General features: G+C 43.8%; 1 protein-coding gene across 2 annotated transcripts in view; it reads right to left on the bottom strand.

Annotated features, from left to right (window-relative positions):
- kirrel1b (kirre like nephrin family adhesion molecule 1b) overlaps window positions 1–21,020 on the bottom strand; it is a 70,598-nt gene extending 49,578 nt beyond the window's left edge. Inside the window, exon 1 of one of the 2 annotated variants that reach the window (XM_027288939.1) lies at window positions 20,596–21,020. In XM_027288939.1, coding sequence (XP_027144740.1) covers window positions 20,596–20,641 — 46 coding nt within the window. In that variant the 5' untranslated portion in view covers window positions 20,642–21,020. The remainder of the gene's footprint in view (window positions 1–20,595) is intronic. The other variant, XM_027288941.1, reaches the window with a different exon arrangement.
- Between the last annotated feature and the right edge of the window lie 5,702 nt (window positions 21,021–26,722).

The following is a 26,722-nucleotide window of genomic DNA, read 5'->3' as shown; positions in this document are numbered from 1 at the left end:
GTTAGCTGACACAGGTAAATGGATCGGAAGATGAAATACTGTTTTTTTTTTGGTTGTTGTTCTTTGTTTTGAAGCAGTGTAAGAGAAACGAGCAAATGGACTCGTGTACGATGTATCAAGCCAGTTATTTACTTTAATAAAGGAGCAACTGTAGCACAATCAGGACAACAAGAACACTGTGAAGTTACTTCAGACTGAGGGCCATTGATCTGGAGGAAGTCATCTATCTGAAACGTTTCACAGAAGATCCACTGTGTTCAGTCACAAAGGTCATCTTGTGCATGAGTCTCATTTGTTTTTAGTGCATTTTTTTTTTTTTGCAATTAAACATAATTTATTTTCAAGTTTCTCGATGGTTTTATGGATGTACTGATCTATCCCTACGCCGACCTTTTAAAGCAGACTGGGTATTGCTCAAATGTCATCAGTTTTTATCAAATACAGTTTAAGCTCTCACTGATACCGCACCAATTCCAGTTTGTGCTTCGTATATGAATGCATTTTAACGTGAATGGAGGGATTGCTTCTCTGGGATTGATCATTTTTATGTGCAGATGCAAATCAGTTTCGAATTTCAAGCAACGTTCTAAACGGATATAGACGAAAATGCTTATGGATGCAATCAGATAGACTAAATCAGGGCAATGAAAGGTTGCTCTAAAACTTTGCATGAATGGATTACATTTTTTAACTTTATAAAGGAGAATAATCCAGGAACATCTCGTTAACAATGAACTTTTAGCAAGTTGGAGGAGCTACATGCACAAGACGTGGAAACATGTAATTACAAAAAGTCTTTTTCATGTAGCATCACCTTTTATCTTCATTTATCAGAACAGCTCAGTGCTGTTTGTAAGATCTGTTTACCAGAGATCCTTTAGATCCTGAACACGATGGCGTGTCAGATGTTTTCAGCCTGATTCATTTTTTAATCCTTCTAAAAAAATAAGCCTAAAATGCATGACTCAACTTACAGCATTCACTCGCAGTTAAGAAGTATATTTACAGCCTCATGTGGGATTATCCATATTTTAATTAGTTCCACGCAGAGAGGTTTTGCAGATTTGGGGGAAAACAAGCACTGGTGTCCAATCAGTACTCTAACCCCTCTAATTAAAAGTACACTGCACAAGATGATGCTCATACATTTAGATTTCTTGCTTGAGAAGGCGCACATTCGCTCTCCTTTCTAGCATCATTCCATCTCAGAGTCACGTGAAAGACGGCCTTGATCTCCTCAGCGGTTTCTGGAGTTAATAAAAACCTTGTTCTGAGTCTATTGGCCAGGCATTTCCGGGGTTATTCACTTGCTTTTCAAAAGATTTAATACAATCCAAAGTTATGCAGTTTGCTCTCATTTTAAATGCTAAAAAAGACATGCATAGTCATTTTGTCCCTCTGGCCTTTCTCAGACTGCAGTTTCCACATTGAAAAGACTCAAAGAGAGAAGTTAAGTAGGCTTGGTCAGTGCTGGTTTGAAGTCAGGCTATTTTCACTTCAGATGTGTCACTAGTTTTATGCACTGTGGTAATTTTCCCTCCTTAAATGTCCTTTATGTTTGGAGATTACAGTGCTTTGGCCATAGGTGCTATTGAGAATGAGCTATGGCATAAAACAATTATGTTTTGAAAGGACCATGCATGTTTAAAATGGAAATAGACATTAACATAACTCAGCCATCCACCCTGACTCCCCTGCTGTAGTTTAACGTTACAACTGTGCTGTTACTAGGCCAGGCACGTCATTGGAAAAGCTTAGCCTGTTCCCAAATTCCCCAAAATTTACTGTTGATTTCCTGTTACAACATAAAGTCAAAGAGAAAATGCTCAGTAATTTCCAGAAAGAGCTGGCCACTGCAGTTTCTAACAAACGTTACTGAAACAGGAGTAAACAGTGAATTTGTTGTGGACTATTTTCAGCTGCGGATCGATACAGATTTGTTGCTCTAGTGGGTATTTCTGACAGCAGGAGCATGTATGCGTGATCGGTTCATAATAAACTACAGTGCCCATGTTCGTGGTAACTAAGGAACATGTCACGTAGTTTAATAGAGATGCTCACTGGTGTGTTTTTAATTGTTTTTCTAACATGACTAAGGCACACAGGAATAAGATATATCAGGCTTTGGCAAAAGCGAGCACTGCTCGGTCAGTTTCGGGATTCCTTAACAAGAAAAGACAGAACATCACCCCTGTCTTTTCACAGAGTTGTAAAAAGCGATACAATTTCTAGACCAACGAAGGGCGTAATATGAGGCTCAGCCTTGACAACTCGAGAACAAACACGGAGGCCATCAGAATGTTAAGTGCCGCCTTGTCTAACATTAACTCCGTTCTCAAAGGTCAGGACCACAGTTGAGGCGGTGATAAATCGGGCACTTCATTCCTTTGCTTATAAACCCCCTTTTCTATCTCTGTCTGTCTTTATGTACGGTGGTCTAATCCCTCCCTCGTTCTCCTCCACCTCTCCTCCTCCTCCGTTTCCTGTGTTTCACTCTCGTTTCTGTCGTTTCCTCCCCTCCCCTCGCTCTGTGGTTTTCTCTCTGGCCACTTAATGGAATGCATGGCATTTCCTCCCTCAAACCTCCCCGTTCTTCTTCTCCTCCATCTCCCACCTCCTCCCTCCCTCCCTCTATCCCTCCAGCCCCCACCTCCTGTAATGAAATGTAAACTTTGACATTTGTCAATTTAGTCCTCCCATCAACAATTTGCAGCGCGCGGGGGTGGAAGGTTTACTGTAGCGTGGCGTCTCCGGGCTAAAGCGCCGCTCTGACCCGTCGCCCCGTTCTCTCGCTCTTTGGTTTATTTGATCTTTCTCTCGTTCTTCTGCGCTTCCCTTTGGTTCCTTAATCATGTTTCTCTCCTTTCTTTCTCATACGTTCTTTGTGCTTGTTCTTTCTTCCCTTTACTTTTGTTCTACTTTGTCTCTTTCGTTCCCCCCCTTCTGTTTTGCTTGATAATCTCCTTTTCCTTCTTCAGCCATTCTCTCCTCCTGTCTCCCCTTTAATTCAATTCTCTACTGACTGATAATCTGCTTTTTCTTTTTTCTTCTTCTCCTTCTCCCACAGAGCACGCTCGTTTTCTTCCCCTCTCTCTCTTTCATTCTCCAAGTTCATTGATAAGGTCTTCTGCCCTTTCCCTCCCCCCCTCGTATTTCATATTCCAGTCCTCACAGCTTGAATCAATAGCAGTTTCGCAGCTAATTCCACAGCTCTACATCAATACCCAAAGGCTCCTCCGTCACCCTCCTGCCTGCCTACTATGAATATTCAAATGCGTGTTATAATAAAGTGGTTTTTCTAAATGCATTAGCACTCAGAGGGGAGGGAGAGGGAGGGGGGGTTCAATCCAAAATGAAATTTTCACCATTATGAAGGAAGTGACAAACACGTTCGCGACAGAAGAAGAGCGCATTATGAGGAATGATCGGTTAGTTTGGCTTTGTTTTTAAAAAATTTCTTGTTTTTTTCTCCCCCCCCCCAACATGGAAATCAATTTTTTTGTTTTGCAGTAGACGCAGAACAAAGCAAGGCCAGAGCGTGCCTCTGAGAGCTTAATGAAGTGGGTTTTTTCTACATGCATTAACAAGCATCTCAAAAAGTGAGATTTGTAAAAACCGGCACGCACTCTTCCCGGAAACTGACTGACAGCGTCAAATTTAAACAAACGATGTCGGTTTTAATGGAAAGCTGAGAGCGCTGGTTTTTGTTTGTTTAAACAAAAAAAATGATCATATAGGTTTTTTTGATACCTAATACTGGATAATTGTGTCTTCAGGTAATTTTCTTTCCCAAAGTATCTGTGTTCACACTGCTGAAGGGACAAACCAGGGCCAGCATGTACCACCACATCCAAAAGACATGGCTTTCTTTATTCCTTCCCCCCTTCTTCTTCTTCTCTCTCCTCACACATTTTCTCTCCCTCCTTCTATCCCTCTATTCATCCCTCGCTCTCCCCGGCAAATCCAAAAGTTGTGTCGCCATAGCAACAGCTGCCGTCTGCGAAAATTACCTAAATCCCTCCCTTTTTTTTTTTTTTTTCTCCTCTCTCTTTCACCGTGTGTTCCCTGTGACATTCAATGGATACTGTTTTGATGTGGGAGCGCACAATCGAGACGGAGGGACGGGGACGGTGGGGGGGGTTTGAAAAAGAACAAAAAAAGAAAAAGTAGAGAGGTTGATGTTAGGAGAACAACAGAGGAGAGCAGCAGAGCAGAAAGAGGAGAGGAGGGATTAGAGGTGGAAAAGCCTGGTGGCCAGACAAACAGCCAGTCAGCCGAAGAGAAGCTGAGAAAAAAAAGAAAAAAGAGTGAGTGAGACAGAAAAGCAAACACAGACAGGGACGGACGATGCAGGGAAAAAAAAAACAGCCAGACAGACAGACAGACAGACAACCGTGCGGATACACGAAACACAGAACAAATAATCTAACAAACAACGAGTAAACAAAGAAAGGTAAGCCAAGGGCACACAAGCACCCAGCGGCAGGCAGACAGACAGGGAAGCAGACAGACAGACAGACGGAGAGACTGACCCAGCGAGACAGGGCAGCGTGTGAAACAGGTAGCAAGGCACAGAGGAGACAGACATGTGTCGCCATGGTAACACTGAAACCAGTGAGTAAAGGAGAGGAGGAAAAAAGAGAGAGAGAGAGAGAGAGAGAGGTGGTTGGTGGTGGATGTGGTGGATGTGGTGGTGGCAGCGAGGTTGGGGTTGGTTAAGAGGGAGAGATATAGGAAGCATGCCGTCCCCATGGTAACACAAACGGAGGGATCCTGAGAGAGGAAGCGAGGCCGACGCACACACACACACACACACACACACACACACACACACACACACACACACACACACACACACACACACACAAGAAATCCAACACAAAAGGCACATTAAGAAAGTGGGAAACCTCGCTCTTCATATCCCAGCATCCACCTCCTTGCAAGCGCCACAACCTGATCTGCATCACCGCGTTCAAGTTCAGTGTGACCCGTTTACGAGACGCCCGAGCCGGCTTCTCTGTGGCCAATTAGTGCCTCCGACGCGCCATTTATGATTCTCAGACTTCTGCCAGTGAGTAGTTTTCATCTCTGCGATGAAGAAGGCATCTAGTTGTGGAAAAACCCTGACGGATGGTGTAAATTATTACAGCTTGCAGCATTATTCTTGGTTGGATGGCGTACAAGGCAATCTGTTGTCTTATCGTGTGTGTGAGACAAGGCCAGTTTCCAGGATCATGGCTGAGCCAATTCGGCAAAGACAATCACATTCAATTGAGATAAAGCCTCGGTGGAAATCATGTAGCTGGGAAACTTCCCCAGAACGCTTATCAGACGCTGGTAATTACTCTTCAGCAAACACGCCAGCAGATTTGCAACTATTGTACCACTTAATCGGAGCATTGTGAAAGCAAAAAGGCTCGTGGCAGAATGTGACGAAATAAGTCAAGTCGCTTGACCTGAATGTGCTTTGCTGACTACAGCGGCTGTCACTGCCAAGGAAAAAAGGAAGTCGCCAAACACAAGCCTGCGGATTTACACCGAGAGCTCGTAGTGGCAGCGTGGTCTGAACGAGCACCACTGTCACCGAACAGAGCCGAGCACGACGTGAGAGCGAGCGGCAGCAGCTAATGGATGGAGCATCTACTCCAGTTTGGCGCCCAACAGCTCTCAAAGCTCATCAAGAGCGGCTACAGCTGAGCTCAGATGGAAATATAACTTGGCGGAGCATTAAAATGCTCTTGGACGGTGCTATTAAAAGTTAATTTGTCATACAAGTAGTTTTTGCTCTTTGTTTTATTTACAAAAAAAAAAAAAGATCCATCTCAGCAAAAAGCCCATCAGTATTCAGAGAGCTCGCAGGCTCTTCAGAACACAGATTGTTACTGCAGGTATCATTGAAAATACCCCCTTTCCCTGGCGTATTTACCATTGTGTTGGGTCATTAATGCATGCTCAACTCATAATTACTATATTTCCAACAGCACTTTGAGGCAGCATAATTGCAGTGTGCGGCAGATGGCTGTTGGCTAACTGGCTTGCAGTTACGCCTAATGGCTATTTGCTATCGGTGTAAAACAGGCTAATGGTTCGCTGGCCAGCAGCTATAGCTTAAAATAGACAGCTGTCCTGTGTGGGCTCAGCCAGGATTGAAATGAAATGTGCTTCCTCATTATCTGCTGCAATGAATTCACCACACATCATTGTCCATAAAAGCAAAAAAAAAAACATTTCTTTGCAGAGTGAACTGAAGCTAAATAAAATAAAAATAAAAAAGTTAATTTATGCAGAAAAAGTGGACCATGTTTATGCCTCATTATAACCGGCCATTCCTCCTCGGAAAATAATTATCCTTGTGAAGTTGAGTATAACAAATGTAAATCATTAATGAATGTATATGGCATAACCGCTGTTCAAAGCCGGGCTGGGTGCGTGTTTATACGCGGCACAAAAAGACATTCATGCCGTTTTTGTCTGCAATTTCATCTTCCAATTCAAGAGGGAAACGGAGAATGTATATTCCTTTTCAAACAAGGAGACTAATTACAAGGGATTAAGTAATTGCATGGGGAATAGTCAGGAAATCTTTCTCAAAACCTTTTGTTCCAAACCCCATTAATTTCACCCCGTCTGGTGTATAACGGGGTTGACTTTATGTGTGCTGAAGATATTTTTCTGCGCTGTTAGGAGGTACAGAAAGCTACAGCGTGCAAGACTGAGACTCAGCTGAGGCTGAAAAGTCACGCACCCACACTAACTTCACAGAGGAAGTATTTTATGCCGGAAAAAAAAAAAAAAGTTTGATAAAAGTACAGCACCTTTTTAATAATTCAAAACAAAATCATTCTTAGGCTGCTGGTGTGCTTTGCAAAAAAAAAAAAACCTTTTAGAAAACGCTGGATCATTTGAGTGTATTCACGTTACAGCGCTATAAGACCTAAAATAAACATATTTCGCTGTAATATCATCGCAATAAATGGATCAAAAGGATGCTACAGCATGATGTGATCTCTAAAATTCTCTTTGTAAACAGAGCTCAGGTCGATTAAGGCCAAGCGAGCTTGTTCATACTAAAATTAGGGCTGTCAAGTGATAAAAAAAGAAGAATCTAATTAATCTAATTGGTGATTAAGAAGCATCTGTCAGTTTGCGACACCTGACTGAGTGTGGCTTGTCGAGACTAGTCGCTCACGTGTTGATGTTTAAACACACATGAACTATGATTCTGACCATATCTTACACATCGCTCCTTTAAAACCGTCGACTTCTGTCACCGGGAGAAGCAGAAGCTGCACACTGCACAGAATCACACAATCAAAGTCTATTTAGCGGCCGTACAGCTTTCCATCACATCTCACAATCGCTCAGCGAATAGAGGGCAACACACCGCATCAGCGTGATGCACGTCACAACACCTGCACCCATTTTCTTTTTGTCCCTTACGTAAGCCCACCACACACGTGAGGCCCCAGCACCCACAGCATCGTGGATTGATATGCGTCACCGTATCGATATACACCGGGACTATTTTCCAGCATGGATGCACGCCAACGGTGCGGAAAACCAGCATTTTATACCATGTTCACTCTTAGTAGATGACTGTACCGTCTGTCTGTGTGGCATGTCTGCTATGACACATGTAATGTTTTAAGAACTTTAACACATATTCATCAAAAATATACGCTGTCATTTGGATTTGTTGATGCAGAAACCTCTTTTCCATCTTTCTGTATGCACTAACATTGCATACACTTGAGCTTCTACACTCTGCACGGTGAAGAATTTGGTAACTCGGCCCCATACATGACCCGTGTCAACTCTTATTTTGGATCACCGTGTAGCCTCGGTGCTTCCAGGGGAAACAGGTCGAGGCCTCTGTGGTCAGAGCTGTCTGAACTCTGGGACACCCAATCAATCGTCTCCCTCACTCTCTGTCTCCCCCTCTGTGTTTCTCATTGCTCACTCGCCCCCGTCCACACAGCGATGGAGGTCATGTGTGGTCAAGAGCTGAGAATGGACAATCAGGCAGCCGCCATATCCACTACTATCACTGCAGCTTATGTCTCTCTCTCTCTGTGTGTGTGTTGGCTCTATACAACACAGCCATATTACCTCCCTCACCCTGTCTTTGTAATGCTACAGCAATATGCTGACTCTCTTTCTAACGAGTAATGTATGGGATTATAACTGAATTGAAGTAATAACATAAAAGTAACTATTCCTGTTTATACACCACTGCTGCGTTATTGGCGGAGCTTGTTTGTGAGATGGATGGGAGGTTTTTTATTTAGTTTTATCTGCCTTCAAGACCAACCTTTGACTCCAGTATGACCTGGTTTTGTTCAACCGTAGGCCGGCTGCTCATTAAACCACGCTCTCTCATTTTCTATTACCACACGTGTTAAATACAGATGACGTTCCAGCAAGTGGGACTCACTGATTCCTGTAAATTTCAAGTGTTCTTAATTAGTAATATCCTAAATGTTGCTCAAAATAGAACCCCGACAGTCTTCTGGATTATTCTAGGATTATTGTATGATATAAATTCATGTTTGGCTTTAAATATTTCCTTTCCCATATGAGCCTCAGCTGTCAGTGCTATAGAGAAGAAGCCAGTCTGGGGCATGAAGCAGAGCTTTGCCAAATTAAGAACAATTTGGCAAAGTGGACAAAATATGACGGCAAAGTTGTTCCAGACCTGTGAATCTTTGCCCAAACTCTGATTTATTTAGCATTTCAAACAGGGTGGTGTTGTGCCCATTTCTGCCAACTGGAAAAACAACCATGGGAGGAATTAAAGCTCCCATATTTTACATTCTTCTGGTGTTTTATTTAAAGTTCTGGAATCCATAAGAAGACACGTTTGTGCTTTTAAATACCAAAAAAAAACAAGCAAACATCTAAAAATATTTTCAGATCTCCTCTCTCATGCTTCTCTCTGGAGATCTAGCAGGATCAGGGAGGTTTGTCTTGTGTTTTGTCTCATTAATATTCATTTTATTTATTTATATTAGACTTATTTCTGATTGGCTGTTTTCTGTGTAACGTATAATCAGGCCAATCCCAGGTAACGGATTATAGCCGGATGAATGGGCTGAGAGCGGTGACATCACGACCTTACAGAAAACCTGATGGCTCGTTTAAAGGCACCGTTTCTGAATATGGGCTGTGTTCATTTGATACTTTCACAGTATTTACACAAAATCTAGACATGTTTTTTTAATAAAACAAAAATTCAAATCTCATTTTCTACAATATGGGACCTTTAAGTATGGGAACATCGTCTTCTTTTATGCGCAACCTTGGAAATAAGGAGCCACAAAAATGGCTTGAAGCGTTAAAGAGATGATTACAGCTGCACAGACTGATGTAAGTCAACACACAGAAATAACAACAAGTCTTAAATCGACATATTTCTTCGAGCCTTTGTGGAAAAACATGAATTTAACGACCTCCTAGCAGCCTTTGGCGGTTGACTCTTTTTATTAAAGGACCACATGTTTTATAACAAAGTGCCTCATCTTTTGGACTGAATATACAACCAGGAGAGTTTTATGCCCGCGGTCTTGGAAGTGCTCCAACTGACAGTCACCTCACATTGTTTATGTCGAAAATAAACAAGACTTTTACAACCTGAAACCTTCTCAACTCTATAAAGAAATGTAATGACTTTTTCAATGAGTAATGAGTCATTAATTAAATCTTTTTAATTAACTCGCCCCGCACTGCCTGATTACCCTTCATTGCGGTCCTGTAAATTCACTCTTTCTTTGCTTATCTTGCCCTTTTTTTTTTCCCTCCCTATATGTTTTTTTAAACTTTCTCCGAGTCCCTTTTCCTCCCTCTTCCTCCGTTGCTATGGTAACTCTCTCTCTCTCTTTCTCTCCCTCCCTCTCCCTCTGTCTCTCTGGTGCACCCCCACTTTCCCCTCTCTTTCTCTCTCTCTCTCCGTCTCTCTCTCTCTCTGGTACTCCGGTAGCTGGTTGGATGGTTGCTATAGAAACAGACTTATTTAAAAGAAGAGCTAAGAAATTATCTTTTTCTCTCGCCCCCCCCCCCAACACGCTTGCTTTTGCTCCCTTGCTTCCTCTCTCTTTCACTTGCCCCATCTCATTCGCCCTCCCCCTCTTTCCTCCCCGCCTCTCCTCTCTCTCTCTCTCTCTCCTCTCTCTCTCTCTCTCTCTCTCTCTCTCTCTCTCTCTCTCTCTTTCTTGCTTTGCCTCAATCACAAGCGAGCAGACCTTCTCTTTTATTTTCCTTTCGCCCTCGTCGCATATTGTGGATATACACACACACACACATGAACACACAAACACACCATTCTCTCTCTTTCTTCATCTTTGTTAGCACACACACACACACACATAGGTGACACGATACCTTTCTTAAGCAACACTATATCAATTTATCATAACCTTAACCAAAAGTCCTCAAATTTAATGATTTACTATTTGGATTTTTGTCCCCTCATTGTACTCTGGTCCACATAATGCTGATTGCTATCAGAGCATCATTTTTTAACCGATATTTAACCGAACAACAAAACAAACGCTGCAAACACATATATCACATCAGACATTATGGATTAAGCGGCTGCAGTGCAATCAGTTTAATCGCCTGTATTTACGTCCTCACAACATAAAATTCAGTTTCGACAGGTCACAGCAGGAAGAGCAAAAGTGTAAATGATCAAATGAATGATGGCTGGATTCCAGTCAGCTCAGGTGAGTGAGCTGTCATGACTTACGCTGACACCTGAACGAAACAGTTAATTTCATTATTCATACCTGTATAACGAGTCAAAATGTGACCATGAGCACACACACACACACACACACACTGCAAAGTGCAGCGAGTCACGCTCGCGGTCTAATCTCCTCTCCAGAACAGTGACAAATCTCGCCCTGACACAATCTTCACCTGTGACGCCACGAGGTGCCGAGAGACGAGCGGCGTGACGTCACTTCGTGTCCCTCTACACCGCCACCGTCGAGAGCTTATCTCCCCTTCGCCCGGGCATATCAGGCTTCACTGAGGGGAGATAGTGTTACCCCCACCAACACCACCACCACCACCACTTCGCCCCAACCCTGCTCTCGCCTTCTCCTCTCCTCGCCTCATCGAGCCTCGCCAACCCAAGCGGAGCCCGGGGTGTTATCAGTTCCTGATAGTTATCGACTTACATTAGAACATAAGAGGGGAGAGAGGAGGAACGGGCAGAGAGACAGACAGACAGACAGACAGACGGAGGATGGAAACGCAAACAGAGTGGGTGGTGATGGATTCTGGCTTTCATCATCTGTAATCATGTTGTCCATCTCCATCTTCGAATCGCTGATTCTTCTTTTATCACCGTTTAAAATCCACCAAAGGGGAAAGAAATAAAGGGGATTGAGGGATATGTCGAGACTTCAAATAAAAAAAATAAAGAAAAAGAGAGAAAACACTCGGTTGTGGAGCCCACGCAATAAAATCATTTGGTTACACAAATTCAGTTTCTGATAAGGGAAATAAGTTTGGAAAAGCCTTTGTGGGGATGATTGGAAGGCATTAAATTAAGTGAAAGTGGAGCCGGTGGATGACTGGGTCTGTAGGGTGTATAAAATTCAGATTATGATCGTCACACATTGGATTTTTTATTTAAAAAAAGAGAAAATATTAAATATTACAAACTTTTTCTGTTATCAGGAGCTTTAGTTTGGATAAGATATGCTGTCTTTACAGAATTAGCCACCGCTTGGTTAGTGGAGGATGAAAGGAATGACTGTGTATATCTACTTTAATATAATGTGCTCCCCCAACCATGTTTTAACACTGATTGGTTTGCTACCATATACTTCTTCCACTATGATGTTAGTACAAGAGCTTTTCCTGAATCAAACAGTCTCAACCTTTGATTTAAATCAGGAAATAGCCAATGAAAAATAACCAATCCGACCAGACGATGATGCCAACGTTCTGTACTTGGCCGTTTTCTCCTAGATCGGGTAGATTTTGAAGATTTAGGGGGTTTTGTGCAGCGTTTTGCCTTGTTCTTAACAGTGCAGCGGAGTGATGGATAGGAGAGAGGAATGACATTCAACAAAGGTCCATGGCCAGATTTTATGATTTTGTTTTATGATGTTGTTTGGCGCCTTAGAGCCCGCGGGCCGCCATAACAACACTCGATTATACATTTTAGTATTGAGTCCAATACCCAGCCTTAATAATCATCTGTCAAAATTACAATTGAGCCATTCGTCAGTCAAGTAATCACTTAATTGTTTCGTTGACGATATGAGACGAATGATATCATGTATTGAAGCACACACACACACACACACACAAACACACAAACACACACACTTCTCCTGCAGCATGCATAATCCAGGACAAAGACAAAAGGGAAAACCTTGTGATAGCCATCTCGTAATGGATCAGATTGATTTAATTCAACTGCGCCGGACAATTTCTCATTCTTAATCCTCGAGATGTCTCTGAATGGATTTTATGTGGGAGGCCCATTCAATTGTTCTCTTTCACCTCCGCGCATTAGACTCTCAGACGGCGAGCGGGAGCGAGAGAAAACACGGGCAGACAAAGAAAACCGAGCGAGCGAGCGAGCGAAGGTAGAAACATAAACTACCTCCACACTGAGCTTATTTGATCTCGCAGGCCTGTTTGTTGACTTGTTTTTTTTTCTTCTCTCCCCCCTCTCATATAAAAAGGAAGCACTTTTATGCTTTTGGAGCTTTTATGCTTGATGTCTGCATTTCTTTGAAAGCATCTCCTTAGAGAGGGTGGCCAGTTTGGTTTCTCACTTTCCCTTCCAAAAAAAAGCTAAGAAGGGTTACTTCCAGCCCTTTTATCACTTTTATTGAATGCCCATGCAGAGATAGGAGACCCACTTTATTTATCCTTAGAGGGCTGAGGACTATGTCGAGGGAGGAGCTTTGTGCATTGCAGCGTGCTGCTTGGTGAAATATGCTGGAAATGCCTGGAAAACTCCAGGCCCTGCTCTCCCAGGAGAGTCCCATCTATAATAGGCCTGGCTGTTTCCCCCTGCTCCCTCTCCACACATAAATCTCTGCTCCCCAACCCCGCTCTCCTCCTCCTTCACTCCTGTTAGTGCCCAACACCTCCTCTGCATTTCACTCCTGCCCTCATCCAGACAACTGCATCTCCCCTTCTCCATCCATCGGCGTCCCTTCCCCCGGTCCTCGACTCTCTCCCTTCACTCCTCCGCCCGAAATCCTCTTTTCTTCTCCTCTAATTTGCTGCTCCTCGCCAAACAATAAATCTGTGCTCCCCAGTTCTGCTCTCCTCCTTTCTCACTGTCCCTTCTTCCCAGCATTTCCTCCACCCCCCACTTTTACTCCTCTGCTGCCAAATTTCTCTCCTCCCCTTGTTCCGTTCCTCTCTCCTCCATTCATGCTCCTTTCCTCCCTCCCGCCGCTGTTTCCTCCATCCGTCTCCACACCTCCTCTGACCATTCATCTCCTCTTTGCTGCCCTCCTTTTCTCTCCTCCCATCCTCCTCTTTTGTTTTCCTCTCCCCTCATCTACTCCTCCATGTTCCTATTTTATACCTGTTCCCTCGCTCCTCTCTCCATTCCTTCCTCATGTCTCTAAACTCCTTTCTGCTGCCGTCCGTCACTCCTTTGCCCTCTTCCCGTTATCACCTGCTCCTCTGCCAACTTTTCATCCACTCCTCTTTCTCTATCATCCTGCTCCCTCGCTCCAACCTTCCTCACCTCCCTTTTTAACTCCTGACTCATACCTTTGGCCTCCACTCTACTTCTGAATCCTCCTCCTTCCCTTTTTTTTCATCCGCTCTCCTTCTTGTCAACATTTCCTCCCTCCGCTCCTCTGAGTCTGCTGCCTCTCCTGTTTGCTCACACTCCTCTTTATTTTCATCCTCTCTTCATACTCCCTCCCCGTCTCCATCACTTTTTCTCTGCCTCCTTCACCTCTTTGCCCTCCACCCACCTGAATTCCTCTCCTGTCTTTCTCCTCTTTCAGCTTCTTCTTGTGCTCTTCATTTCTTTCTATTGCCTCATCTCTCGCTCTCTCTCCTCCTCCTCCTCCTCGCGTCCTTATCTTCTTTTCTTCTTCTCTATCCTCGTCTTCTCCTCCGGTTTTTATGCTCCAGCCCTGCTCTCCTGAACCTTCACCCCTGTTAGATCCCTCTCCTCCTCTGCATTTCACTCCAGGCCTCGTCCACATTACTCCTTCTCCCTTCTCACCTTCTTCTTTGACCTGTCTTCGCTCCCTCATGCCTTCTTCCTCAAATCTTAATTTCACCCCTGCCTTCCTCCTTCATCCTTCATCTTCTCCTTTCATTTTCATTATGTTCTAGTTGTCTGCGTGTCTCCTCTTCCTCCTCCTCCTCCTCTTCCTCTCCCTCCCAGTCCACTACCTCTCCCTCATTCAGGCTGACATAGCCAGATTGACGGGTGTCAGTCTTGATACCAGTCGACGCACTCTGTTAGGATCTTCGGTCTTTCACTCCCATGCGTAGCCTGTGCAGATGAAGGAAGGGGGGACGTTGTTTCAGCAGATTACCAGATTATCTGGGCATCTAGGTGGAATTAAGCTGCGGCTAATTGTGGCGATTATTTTAGATATTTATTTTAATTGCTGTTCCTTGTCACCTCAGATTACGCTTCCCGTGCCGTAAGGATATCGGATCTGTCAGGTTCTGGAGGGCTTTGAGATGAGGCCCACACACACACACACACACACACACACACACACACACACACTTAAATCTGCCACCATCGTGTTGTTTGAACCTCCGCTCTGCTCTTAAACAAGGCCCGTCATGCCATTTTTAATTATCTTCATTTGAGACTACAGTGTTTTTTTTATTGAAGTGGATTTTTTTTTTTACACCCAATTAGAGCAACAGAGTCAGTCGACCTTTTATATTCGCTTTTATGGCACGATCAGTACAGTATGCCACTAATGGCCAAGGTTGATTTGTCCGGAGGCCACTCATGCGAGCAATGCTCATCAGTACTGTGCTTCAGATGATAAAATCCACCAAGAAGAAGAAGAAGAACGTGTTTACCTCCCTTTTTGTTCTGAACAACAGCGACGGTACAAAATCAAACTGTGGGGCCTTGATAAATATTTTTATTCCTTGGACCTCAGTTCTGTTGAGTTTTTAAATCTGGATAAAGAATACAAGGCTGTTCCATCACATCGCATTGATGAGATCCTGCTTTTTTAATGCAGATCAAAACAGGCCTTGAGGACGCAGACCTTCAGGTTCTCTGGAAGCCTTCAGTTCACTCTGTTCACTTTAGTTTGCTGTAATTTAGTTTAATTTTGAAAATCCGCCAATATCCACAAAATTACTTGAATATTTTAGTTTGTCTCGACTCTGTAGTGGGCGTTTAAAATAAGCACGGGGCTGTGTTGGTCACGGCATGTTGTTTAAAAAGGGGCTGGTGAGGAATGACGTTTACCGCTCTGCTAAGTTAACATGGTGTCAGCTGTTTATCTTCCGTGGCGTGCCGCATTTCACGTAACAAATGCGCGTTTGCACTCATTGGATTAAGCAAACAGCAGCTCCTTTTTCTGAATGACGGCACGTTGTGACGCAGCCAAAGTTCAGCCAGGTTCAACTTTTTTTTTTTTTTCCCAGAAGAGTGTGTGTGTGTTTTCCTGGCTGAAGTTGGCACCTCTGCTGAATCAACAGTTTGGTCGATGAGTGGGAGACTCAGATTCTTTCGTGCAAGGGTAATGTTAGTCTGGACATGACCTTAAAGAAGAATTATTTTAGTGTACAGAAGGCCTATCACTCATTTGTCTACTTATAAGAACCAGGGTGTACAGACAATGCAAAGAGAGGTGGTGCTGATGGTGGATTGAGGTGGCAATCAGTCTGTCCCCTGCAAAATCACTGAATTTATCTCCAATATGCACGATAGATACTGACAAAGAAAAGGCTTTTCGGTATGTGATCGAGCTTGTGGAATTTAATAAAGCAGTGGTTCATTACACAGAAATAAAGAATTAAAAAAAAAACATGCGAGTGAGTTTTTCCAGATCTTTACATCCTGTGAACGTCAAAATAATTCTGATTTAACACACAAACCCCCGACCGAGGGTATTTCTGTTGTTAGATGATTCAGAAAGAGATTACACAACTGTCTGAGGGCGGAACAGTGAAGAACACTAATGATCTCATTCACTCCGTCACCGCGCGCGCAAGTTATAACAAGTGGAATAAATCGTTTAAGGGTCTGTGAAGACTCTTGGTCATCCAGGTCCATGGTGTGAAAGTTAAGTTCAGTTCAGTCAAGTCAAAGGCATCCGGGCTTGTTTTCTCAATTCTTGAGGATATTTTGAACGAGAATCTAAACTCCAGTTTGCCTTTGAGATCTTTCTGTGCATCCCTCTGGAGCCCACTTTGGTCTAAACCTGTGCTGATGTAAACCATCAAACATTGATGGTCCAGCTGGGTTGCTGCTGAAGAAGAGATTCAAGCCAAGAGGGCATTGTCTTCTCTTCTCTTCTCTTCTCTTCTCTTCTCTTCTCTTCTCTTCTCTCTCCTTCCTGAGCGTTCCTCCTCTGCCTCTGTTTATCCTCAAACATCCCCTCTTGTCAACAGATTAGGACTGAACCCCGCTGTCTCCTCCTTTCTTCGTCTCTCTCTCTCTCTGCCTCCATCTCTCTGTCTTTTGGCCTGTCTCTTCACATCTGCGCCTCTGCTCTATTCTTGTGACGGAGGGGGAGGAGGACGAAGGGGGGAGAAACGGGAGAAAAAGAAAGTCTGTGTGTGTGTGTGTGTGTGTGTGTGTGTGTGTGTGTGTGTGTGTGTGTGAGATGGGACAGGTGCTTGCAGTGCAGGAATTGCTTTGCTTGCTCTGCTTGCATGATCAGGCTGCAGAAATGTTCAGCTCGAGCAGAAGTGCTGTTCAAGGATGGGCTGTGAGGAACAGGCTTCCTCGCCCGTGGACAGAGCGGCGCTGGCAGCACAGTGTCGGATCACACACATACACTCGTACAGGGCAAAGCGGTAATTACAGAGGCCCGCAGACGCGCGGTCAACCACACAGAGATGTAGCTGGCCTGTGTTCTGAAGCCAGACAGACCAGTGGACTGAACAGTAAATCAGGCTGCTCAGAGAGAGACAGGCAGAGCAGAGACAGGCAGAGAAAGACAGGCAGAGAGAGACAGGCAGAGCAGAGACAGTCAGAGAGAGACAGTCAGAGCAGAGCAGAGACAGGCAGAGCAGAGACAGTCAGAGCAGAGACAGTCAGAGAGAGACAGTCAGAGCAGAGACAGTCAGAGAGAGACAGTCAGAGCAGAGACAGTCAGAGCAGAGACAGGCAGAGCAGAGACAGTCAGAGACAGTCAGAGCAGAGACAGTCAGAGCAGAGACACCTGGAAGAATCCAAACAGGCTAAACACACATTAGCTGCAGCTGCTGCATGTAGGGACGGATCCACTCTGATCACATTTACAGCTTACACCGGCTCAGCTGGAGACACTGAGCTGCTCTGCTGTTCTGCTCTGCTCTCTGCTGTTCTGGTTCTGCTCTCTGCTGTTCTGGTTCTTGTTCTGTTCTCTGCTGTTCTGTTCTCTGCTGTTCTTGTTCTGTTCTCTGCTGTTCTTGTTCTGTTCTCTGCTGTTCTGGTTCTTGTTCTGTTCTCTGCTGTTCTGCTCTGCTCTCTGCTGTTCTGGTTCTTGTTCTGTTCTCTGCTGCTCTGTTCTCTGCTGTTCTGGTTCTTGTTCTGTTCTCTGCTGTTCTGTTCTCTGCTGTTCTTGTTCTGTTCTCTGCTGTTCTGGTTCTGTTCTCTGCTGTTCTGGTTCTGTTCTCTGCTGCTCTGGTTCTGTTCTCTGCTGTTCTGGTTCTGTTCTTTGCTGTTCTGGTTCTGTTCTCTGCAGCTCTGGTTCTGTTCTCTGCTGTTCTGGTTCTGTTCTCTGCAGCTCTGGTTCTGTTCTTTGCAGCTCTGGTTCTGTTCTCTGCTGTTCTGTTCTCTGCTGTTCTGGTTCTGTTCTTTGCTGTTCTGGTTCTGTTCTCTGCTGCTCTGGTTCTGTTCTCTGCTGTTCTGGTTCTGTTCTCTGCAGCTCTGGTTCTGTTCTCTGCTGTTCTGGTTCTGTTCTCTGCTGTTCTCTGCTGCTCTGGTTCTGCTCTCTGCTGTTCTGCTCTGTTCTCTGCTGCTCTGGTTCTGTTCTCTGCTGTTCTGGTTCTGTTCTCTGCAGCTCTGGTTCTGTTCTCTGCTGTTCTCTGCTGTTCTGGTTCTGCTCTCTGCTGTTCTGCTCTGTTCTCTGCTGCTCTGGTTCTGTTCTCTGCTGTTCTGGTTCTGTTCTCTGCTGTTCTGCTCTGTTCTATGCTGTTCTGGTTCTGGTTCTGCTCTCTGCTGTTCTGGTTCTGCTCTCTGCTGTTCTGGTTCTGTTCTCTGCTGCTCTGGTTCTGTTCTCTGCTGCTCTGGTTCTGCTCTCTGCTGTTCTGGTTCTGTTCTCTGCTGCTCTGGTTCTGTTCTCTGCTGTTCTGGTTCTGTTCTCTGCTGTTCTGTTCCTGTTCTCTGCTGTTCTGGTTCTGTTCTCTGCTGTTCTGTTCTCTGCTGTTCTGGTTTTGTTCTCTGCTGTTCTGGTTTTGTTCTCTGCTGTTCTGGTTCTGTTCTCTGCAGTTCTGCTCCTGTTCTGGTTCTGGCACTCTGTTTTGTTCTGTTCTCTTTTGTGTTCTCCGAGGTGTTTCTGATCTTCTCTGGTGGTTCTGTTGTTTTTCTTTGTTTTGTTCTGTGTTTCTTGTTTCCTCCTGGTTCTGCTCTGTTCTGGTTCTGGTTCTGTTCTGTTCTCTGCTGTGTTCAGTCTCGGTGATGTTTCTGGTCTTCTTCATTGTTTCTATGTTTTTATCCTTTTCTGTTCTAAGCTCCCTGGTTCTGTTTGTCTTCTCTTTCTGCTCTATTCGATCGAGTTCTCCTTCTGGTCTGGTCTGGTCTGCTCTGATCTGGTTTTCCTCTGTTCTGCTTTGTTCTCTTTTGTTCTGTCCTGCTCTCCTCTGCCTTGTTCTTTCCTCTGTCTGCTCTGCTTTGTTTCATTCCGTTTGATTCTCTATAGAATAATCAAACTTCACTCTCTCCACTCGTCTCTTTCATCCGACCTTGACCGACACACGCTCACCTAAACCCTGAACCCTAATCAGTCTGAGCTCCTTTGGAATATTGACTGATTGACATGAATCATACCAGCTGATTGATTCGGATACATCCAGAGGTAAACACCTCCTTCATCAATAATAATATTGTCCTCTGCTGTAGGTGGTCAGCTCTGCTCCAGCCTTGGAGCTGCTCTGACTGTCTGTCTCGGCAGATCACCGTCTGTGGTTGATCACACCGGCGGCCTGCGGCACCGGGGACCCAGGTGCTGAGCCAGGTACACACACACACACACACACACACACACACACACACACACACACACACACACACACTCACAGTTGAACTGTTCACATCAGGCCACCTCAATTAATCACCTCTGCCTTTGGAGCCTTGACTGCCCCCCAAACGCACACACTCATCCTCTCTTTCACCGGAGGTGTGTGTGTGTGTGTGTGTGTGTGTGAGCGTGTAGACGGAGAGGCAGAGAGGGCAATCTATCAAGGTGATCGATAAATAGGGACATTAATATTAGTAATGGGGCTCTCCTCCAGTCCAGTGAATATGTCTCCGTCTTTACGGTAAAATATGAATTTTTCTTGGCACTTGTACGTTTGCAGCAGGGGGGCCGCGCGCACGGACACGAGCACGCGAGACTCTACCTGCATGCTAAGAGGAGGATGGTCTCTCTCTCTCTCTCTCTCTCTCACACACACACACACACACACACACACACACCACACCCTCTTCTCTCTCTGTTCTCGGGGTTCACTCGCAGGCTGCGCCCTTTCTCTGACACACACAAAACTGAAGGATGCACGTGCGCTGCGCGTGCGCGCGTGTGGAAATTGATCCGGTGTGACTCATGTTAAAGCCCGGTGACCAGACTGTGCATTGGATCCTCGCCTCATCAATCATCCCCCCCCCCGGCTGGCAGGCTATGCGCAATGTGTGTGTGTGTGTGTGTGTGTGTGTGTGTGTGTGTGTGTGTGTGTGTGTGTGTGTGATTGGCCCACACTGCAATTGTTTGTGTCAACCAAATCTATCTGTTCATGCGTTTCAAAGGTCACGTCAAAGCAATGTCGTGTACAGACGCTCCACATCTCTCTCATGAACGTGTAATTGAAGAAACGTGAACGCGGCGCGTCTGGACCGTTTTGTGTCTGTGCACTCTAAATCCCTCAGCAGAGCAAAGACCCTGAACACCCCACGACTCTTTTTTTTTTTTTTTTTTTTACCCCCTCCCTCTCCTTCTCCTTCAGCGCCTGTGGGCTGTAATGATGATGTCCAGAGCAGCACAAATCCATAACACCATAACATATTTTACGCACGCACACACACACACACATTGCCAGACATATAGATGCACAAACAGACACCCACAGAGCTCACAGACGCCCGCAACACAACAAGGTAAAGAGGAAAGGAGGGAAAAAAACAAGATAAAAAAGAAACTTTCCGCTGTAGCTCGTGTTTTAAAGCCGGTTCAAACTGTGTTGTCTCACCTTGGTTCAAAGTGATCGCCAAAGTTATGATCCACAGGGCTGGCATGGTTCAGCCGAGCGCATTCAGATTCCTCCCCTCGGCTCTGCTTCCCCGAAAAGACACCATCAATTCCTCCCGACCGGGTGAATTTAACTGGAATCCTCCTTGAGTCATGAGAGTGAGAGAAGCCACATTTAGAGGAAAAAAAAACCCAACAACGATGTCTCTTTTTTCCAATCCCCTCCTTTCCTTTCTTCAACTCGTTTCCCTGCTTCTCCCGTGCGTAAAATAAATCTGTCTCCACTTTTTTTTTTTTAATGCCTGTTCTCTGCGTCTCTTTTCCTCTCTGCGCTCTAGATTCCCATTTAAACAGACTGAATTCCTCTCTACCTCTTTTCTCTCGCTCTCTCCCTCCCCTCTCCTCTCCTCTCTGGCCCCCCCTCCTCTCATACAATCAGTAGCACACACACACACACACACACACTCACCTCCTCCCCTCCACCTCCACGCCTCCCCGCTCCAAAGCTCCGTTTTGGACTCCACAGAGAAGGAGGTAAAGGACGCCCCAGCGGCCACAACGTGAACTGCGCTTTAAACATGGAAACTTTTAACCATCAAGTGCTTTGAGATCACAGCGGACTGCGCCTTTAAACACAGAACATTCTGCAGGAGCTTGTGAATAATCAAATAAAAGTCATAAAAAATGTGAAATTATGAAATTAATTAATGGACCGATCATATGTTAAGATAAAAATACAGAAATATTCTCGTATATCTCACAGTTGATCAGTTTTTGTGTTTCTACATCAGTTTACTCACTCTGTTTTTATGAATATGAATACTGTAGGCTACTTTAAAGGCTCTACTTTCTCAGTCAGCTTGTTGCTATAAGTAAAGAACACAACATTTAATGCCACAGTGAGATTCTGTTTGTTTTTTAAAGATCTCTGCACATCTGTCTTTTCTTTTCTCTGGAGAAAGGTGATAACAAATATTTCCATGCCACGATCACAGCTCAGAAACATCTGGATCAAAATGCAACATCAGTTGTGGGGACTGTTATAATCAATGAAACACTCCTGATAAAGTGACAAAAACAAAACATGTTTTCAGTATTGTTGTTAAGTCATGAATATTCAGTGCTATTCTAAAGATGTAAGTTCTCAGTTTCTTTAAGTATCAGAAGACATGACAGCTTCTTGTTGCAGAACCTGTCAGTCAGTATCAAAGTGAAATCAGGCCCAAGTTTCTTGTTTTGAATTAAAGTGCCGCCTTTGAAATTCTTAAAGCTGCTGTCCTCTTTAAATGTGGATCACTAAGTCTCTTTGTTCTCTGTGTTTACTGTGACTGACCACTGTGAAATGAACTCTGACACTTTCTTAGACCTTTGATCAGCTGAATGTTACCACTGTCGTTCACGGTATTGGAGAATATCTGCAGTGATATGTCCATTACAGTCTGTTAGGACGTATGTCATGCTTAATGAACTAATTAAAGTATGTATGTTGGCCTGATCACAGGATATGAATATTAATTACATGTTGTTTCCACAACCTTACTCACTTACAACTTCCAGCTTTAAATGATGTGTTTAAAGTCACTTTGTTCTGTATATCTGTATATATCCTTTCTGTATTTTGTATATTTGTATCTGTCTATTGTCACTTTGTCTCTGTTTTTGTTACTTTCCTAGGCACTGTGGATGTAAATTAGCATTCCTGCGAATGCCGGCATGTTTACACTTTGTACTTTTATAGTAATGTTCATTAAAATCTTCTGTCACCTATCAAATGATCAAAATATTTTAATTAAATCAAATTGTGCCAGCTTTGTCACTGCACACCTACACTGTACATACATTCATGTGTTTTGTTCAGTTTTAACTCAATTCACATTAGTTTAACTGAAAGCACTTGTGTGTGTGTGTGTGTGTGTGTGTGAGTGTGTGTTTCAAAGTGTTTCAAAGCACAAGTTCAAGTGCAAAAGAAGTCCTCAAACAGCTGGACAGAGTCCTGAATATCCGTCTGTGTGAGGATTGTGACCACTCACCGTCTAATTAACTAGTAGCATGTGTACAATGTAAGTAAGGCTCGTTATTAACCTCTGCGGCAGCATCGACATGTGGTAACAATATCCCTCAAACCACAGTCCATGCTGAACGGGTGGAAAGATAAGAGGGATGAATGGAAAGCACATATATATATAGATAGAGGAGAGAGAGAGAGAGCAGATGTATATTTATGTATAAGGAAAGCATCATTTAATCATCTATTTCAGAAATATGAAACACTGCCAATATAAAATGTAATTTCACTGGATTCAGGGAGAAAGTCAGTCTCTTGTTTTCCTCATTTTGTTACCAACCATCCAACCTTTTAGTTTAAATGAGGGACTTTGAATTGTTGCATTGTACTGCCCTCTGTTGGACACTTTCTTTAACTGCACAGCAAAAGGAAATGATGGATTGTGACTTTTTTTTTTAGAACCTGTTGATAACTTATGCCTTGTATTTATGACTCATTTCATCATATCCCATAAGTATTGAAATGATAATGTTCAGAATGTTTGCACACAGTCACTAAGGACTGATGCTTAATGAAAAGAAGATATGTGTCATCTAAAAAAAATGGATTTGTTTCAAAACTTACACCTCCAAGTGCAAAAATGCAAGAAAAAGTAACAAATGCAAGTCTTTGCTTATGTTAAATACAAGATTAGAATGCTACACAATAATATTAGGATGATATTGATGTGCATATTTGATGTGAGCTTTTCTTTGGAACAGAACTTTTCACTTGGAAAATTAAATTTCACATTTTCCTGAAGCGGTGCCGTAAAACTTGTGAGGTACCGCAACAAGAAAATGACTAATCCAGGTAGAAAACACGTCAGCCGCTGGAAGAACGTTGTAGTATTTTGGATCAGATCAGATTTTTGGAAAGTTTCTGAGGAGGAAGAAGCAACGACAGGACAGGTGAAATTAACCCAAATGCATGTTTATTGAAGTCAACAACTGAACTGGTATTTTAACAAAAGAACCAAATCAAACAAATACTGTATGAACATAACAGCCAACAGACGTAAACCCCCCCACAGCATGCGGTTGGGTCTTTGTCTTGGTGACATCATCAGCCATAGTACAAATTAACATACATGACAGCACTATTCTCATGTGATATGGATATTTATTCAAAAGGAAGACTTGTCATCCAAAATAATCCTTCTAAAAAAAACAAAAACAAAGAAGTTGTTTTAGTCATCGAAATAATAACGACATTTTTTTGTGAATGCAACACATGGAAAGAGTGTCTCCGGAGTCTGTTTGGGTCGATTAATACACACCTCACACTCATACACAAACACACATACACACACATATGTACAAATACACCATAGTCACAGACGTCATGCCTGCCCGTGCATATCCAGATATGTGTGTGGATGTGTATGTACCCAAGGTGTGTGTGCAAAGTGTGTACGGGTGCGCTTGTACGAGTATCCAGTAAAGGCAACACTATATACATGAAACTATATAAAAATGGTTGTTGAAACAATAAAATATGCCAAAAAAAAAATTCTAAAGTTCAAGTTTTGGAAAATCTAATTTCTTTTTTTTAGAAAAAGCAAAAATGATTATCAATTGAAGTGAAATTAATTTAAGATTATGCACACCTTTTACAAATCGAAAAATCAATTTGTTTCCACTACAAAAAGAAAAAGATGACTTGCTGGCAGCTGGTGTGCGACTGCCTGAAGAGTCAAAGTGGTGGGGCAGGACAGCTCGGTCTGACTGAAGAGGTGAGGGGGGAGGAAAAGCTGCTGTTTGCTGGCATCTGGTGACAGCTAGTCATTACTGCACTGATGCAATGAAATATGAATTAGACTGACTGCGTGTCCCGATTCAACTCCATCGTACCCCCTGCTGCATCATTTCTAAAGTAGCAGTGGCTTGTGGGGAGGCAGAATGAGTCCTACTTTTCTTAGTGGTATTCAAAGGACTGCAGGGTTGAGGAGGTACAGACGGGTTTAACTGGGACACGGGCCTATGTTTGCAGATCAGAGAACAGCAGGGAGGTCAGTCGAGCGGACCGCCAGTCTCGTCTCAGGAGAGAAGCTCGTCGGCACTTGTCATCTCCAACACTATCTACATTTCCAAACCGTTTCTCATGCAAGCTACATGCTAGCACATTAACTAAGACGAAGGACAGGACGATAAGTTACAGGCAAATACAGGTCCATTAGTTTTTATTTTTTTAAGAAGACACTACACTTTGTTGAGTATGAGGCAGGTATTCGTTTCTCCATTCACAGAGCAGAATTAGACTGGGGGTTAGATACAAATCAAAGGTTACTCTTCAAACCCTGAGACGAAAAAGCCTCAGTCCTCTGGTCTGCAGACATGAACACTGTGAAAAGTGTCGCAGAGCAAACGTGGGATTCAAAAGTGTTCAGAATATTCATTGTGTTGTTTAAAGTCGTCTTGGTTGCACGTCCAAACCGTCCCAGACAGAATGGAAACACTGTTTAAGCCAAGTTTACTACAGCGTCGACTCAGCAACCCCAAATCCAAACCGAGAGCTCTAGGGGGATAACAAAAAAAAAAAAAGATACAACAGCTGACCCTGGTTCAGGTCTTGTTACCCTTTGTAAGTATAGCTAGCTTATAGACACACCAGCTGGGCCACTTGCTTTCAAAGCAGCCTGCTAGGTAGCAGTTAACGACAATGCGGGGGAAAGGTACGAAAAGCACGATCCCTGAACGTTCCCAAAGAGGGTTTTACAAAAACTATCACAGACATAACTGTCTATAACGGGTAGACTGACAACAGCAAATGGATTCTTCTCCGAAAACACTTCCCCCCGAAAAATTAAAAAAAGTGCCGCAGAGAGCCATCAGCGCACGCCAGCAAACCTAAGAGGCGCTACTTCTACTGTACATTTACATGGACTCCTGAATGAGAGAGAGAGAGACCAGCAAGGAGAACCGGACATCGATCAGAGATGGAGAGGATGAGGGGGAGCGAGACAAGGAGAAAGGAGTGAGAGACTGGGTGAAGGTGGATCAGGACGCAGACGGGATGATTGATTATAGAATGAAAAGGAATGGACGAGCGGAGCGGTGGGGACAAAAAAAAAAAAAAAAGAGGACATTTAAGTTCCTAAATGACTTTCTTCAGTGTTAGTGCAGGCCAGACTCCGGCTCGGCACCCTGCCCACCAAGCCAAACCTTGGCATGCGTACAGTCTGGAGCCCGGAGCCTCTTAGTTAGATTGCAATCAATTTCCACGACCGGGCCAAGTGGAGCTTGCCGGTGCCAAGGCGAACTCCCAACCTTAATAAAACACAGTTCATTTATGGGAACCTCTTGCTAAGCTGGTGAATGATTCCTGCTTGCAATAACACACACACAGAGAAAAAGAAACAATCATATAAAGGGTTTTTTTTTGTCATAATGTATGTAGGCAGTCCTGTTTGGCCCCGTAGTGGAAAGCAAGCAAGCGTTTTCACCTCCCTGAAGCAAAGTGACCGTGCCAGCTTCTTAGAGGAAGTCATGATATCACCGCTCAATGGATTTAGCGCCAGGTGGCCTCGCCAAGACAAGCAGTCTGCTGCAGGGAGAATAATGGCGGGAGAGAGAGAGAGAGAAAGGGGGGCCGAGTGAAAAGAGGACCAAGGAGGGCAGTGATACTCCAGGAAAACTCCAACAAACCTTTGGAAGCCGCGTTCGACCGAGGTTTCTTTTTTTTTTGCTACGGTTTTAGTGTTCAGGAGCAAAAGGGGTCGACAAAGCAGGGGAGAAGATGGAGGCAGAGAGAAAAAGAAGTAAATCAAAAACCTTCAACCTCGAAAAACCAAAATACAAGTCGGAAATTAGATTCATGGACTCCTGGACTGACAAACCGACAGACACTGTAAACTGTTAACACTGACGGTAACACACTGAGACACTGAGGAGAGAACATTTCTCAACAAAAAAACAAAAAAAGGAATAAAAGAAAAAGAAAAAAGGAAGGAAAACGTTCCTCATACAAATATTTGCAGTTAAGGTTAGTTTTCATCGCAACGTCATGGTCGTTATTTTTCATATTATTCTTTTTAAATCCAGATATTGATAGATTCGACTCTGCATTTCCACGCATGTAATAA

The sequence above is a fragment of the Larimichthys crocea genome, chromosome II (genome assembly GCF_000972845.2).
Source record: "Larimichthys crocea isolate SSNF chromosome II, L_crocea_2.0, whole genome shotgun sequence".
Classification (NCBI taxonomy): Eukaryota; Metazoa; Chordata; class Actinopteri; family Sciaenidae; genus Larimichthys; species Larimichthys crocea.
This window is presented reverse-complemented; position numbering and strand designations above follow the sequence as displayed.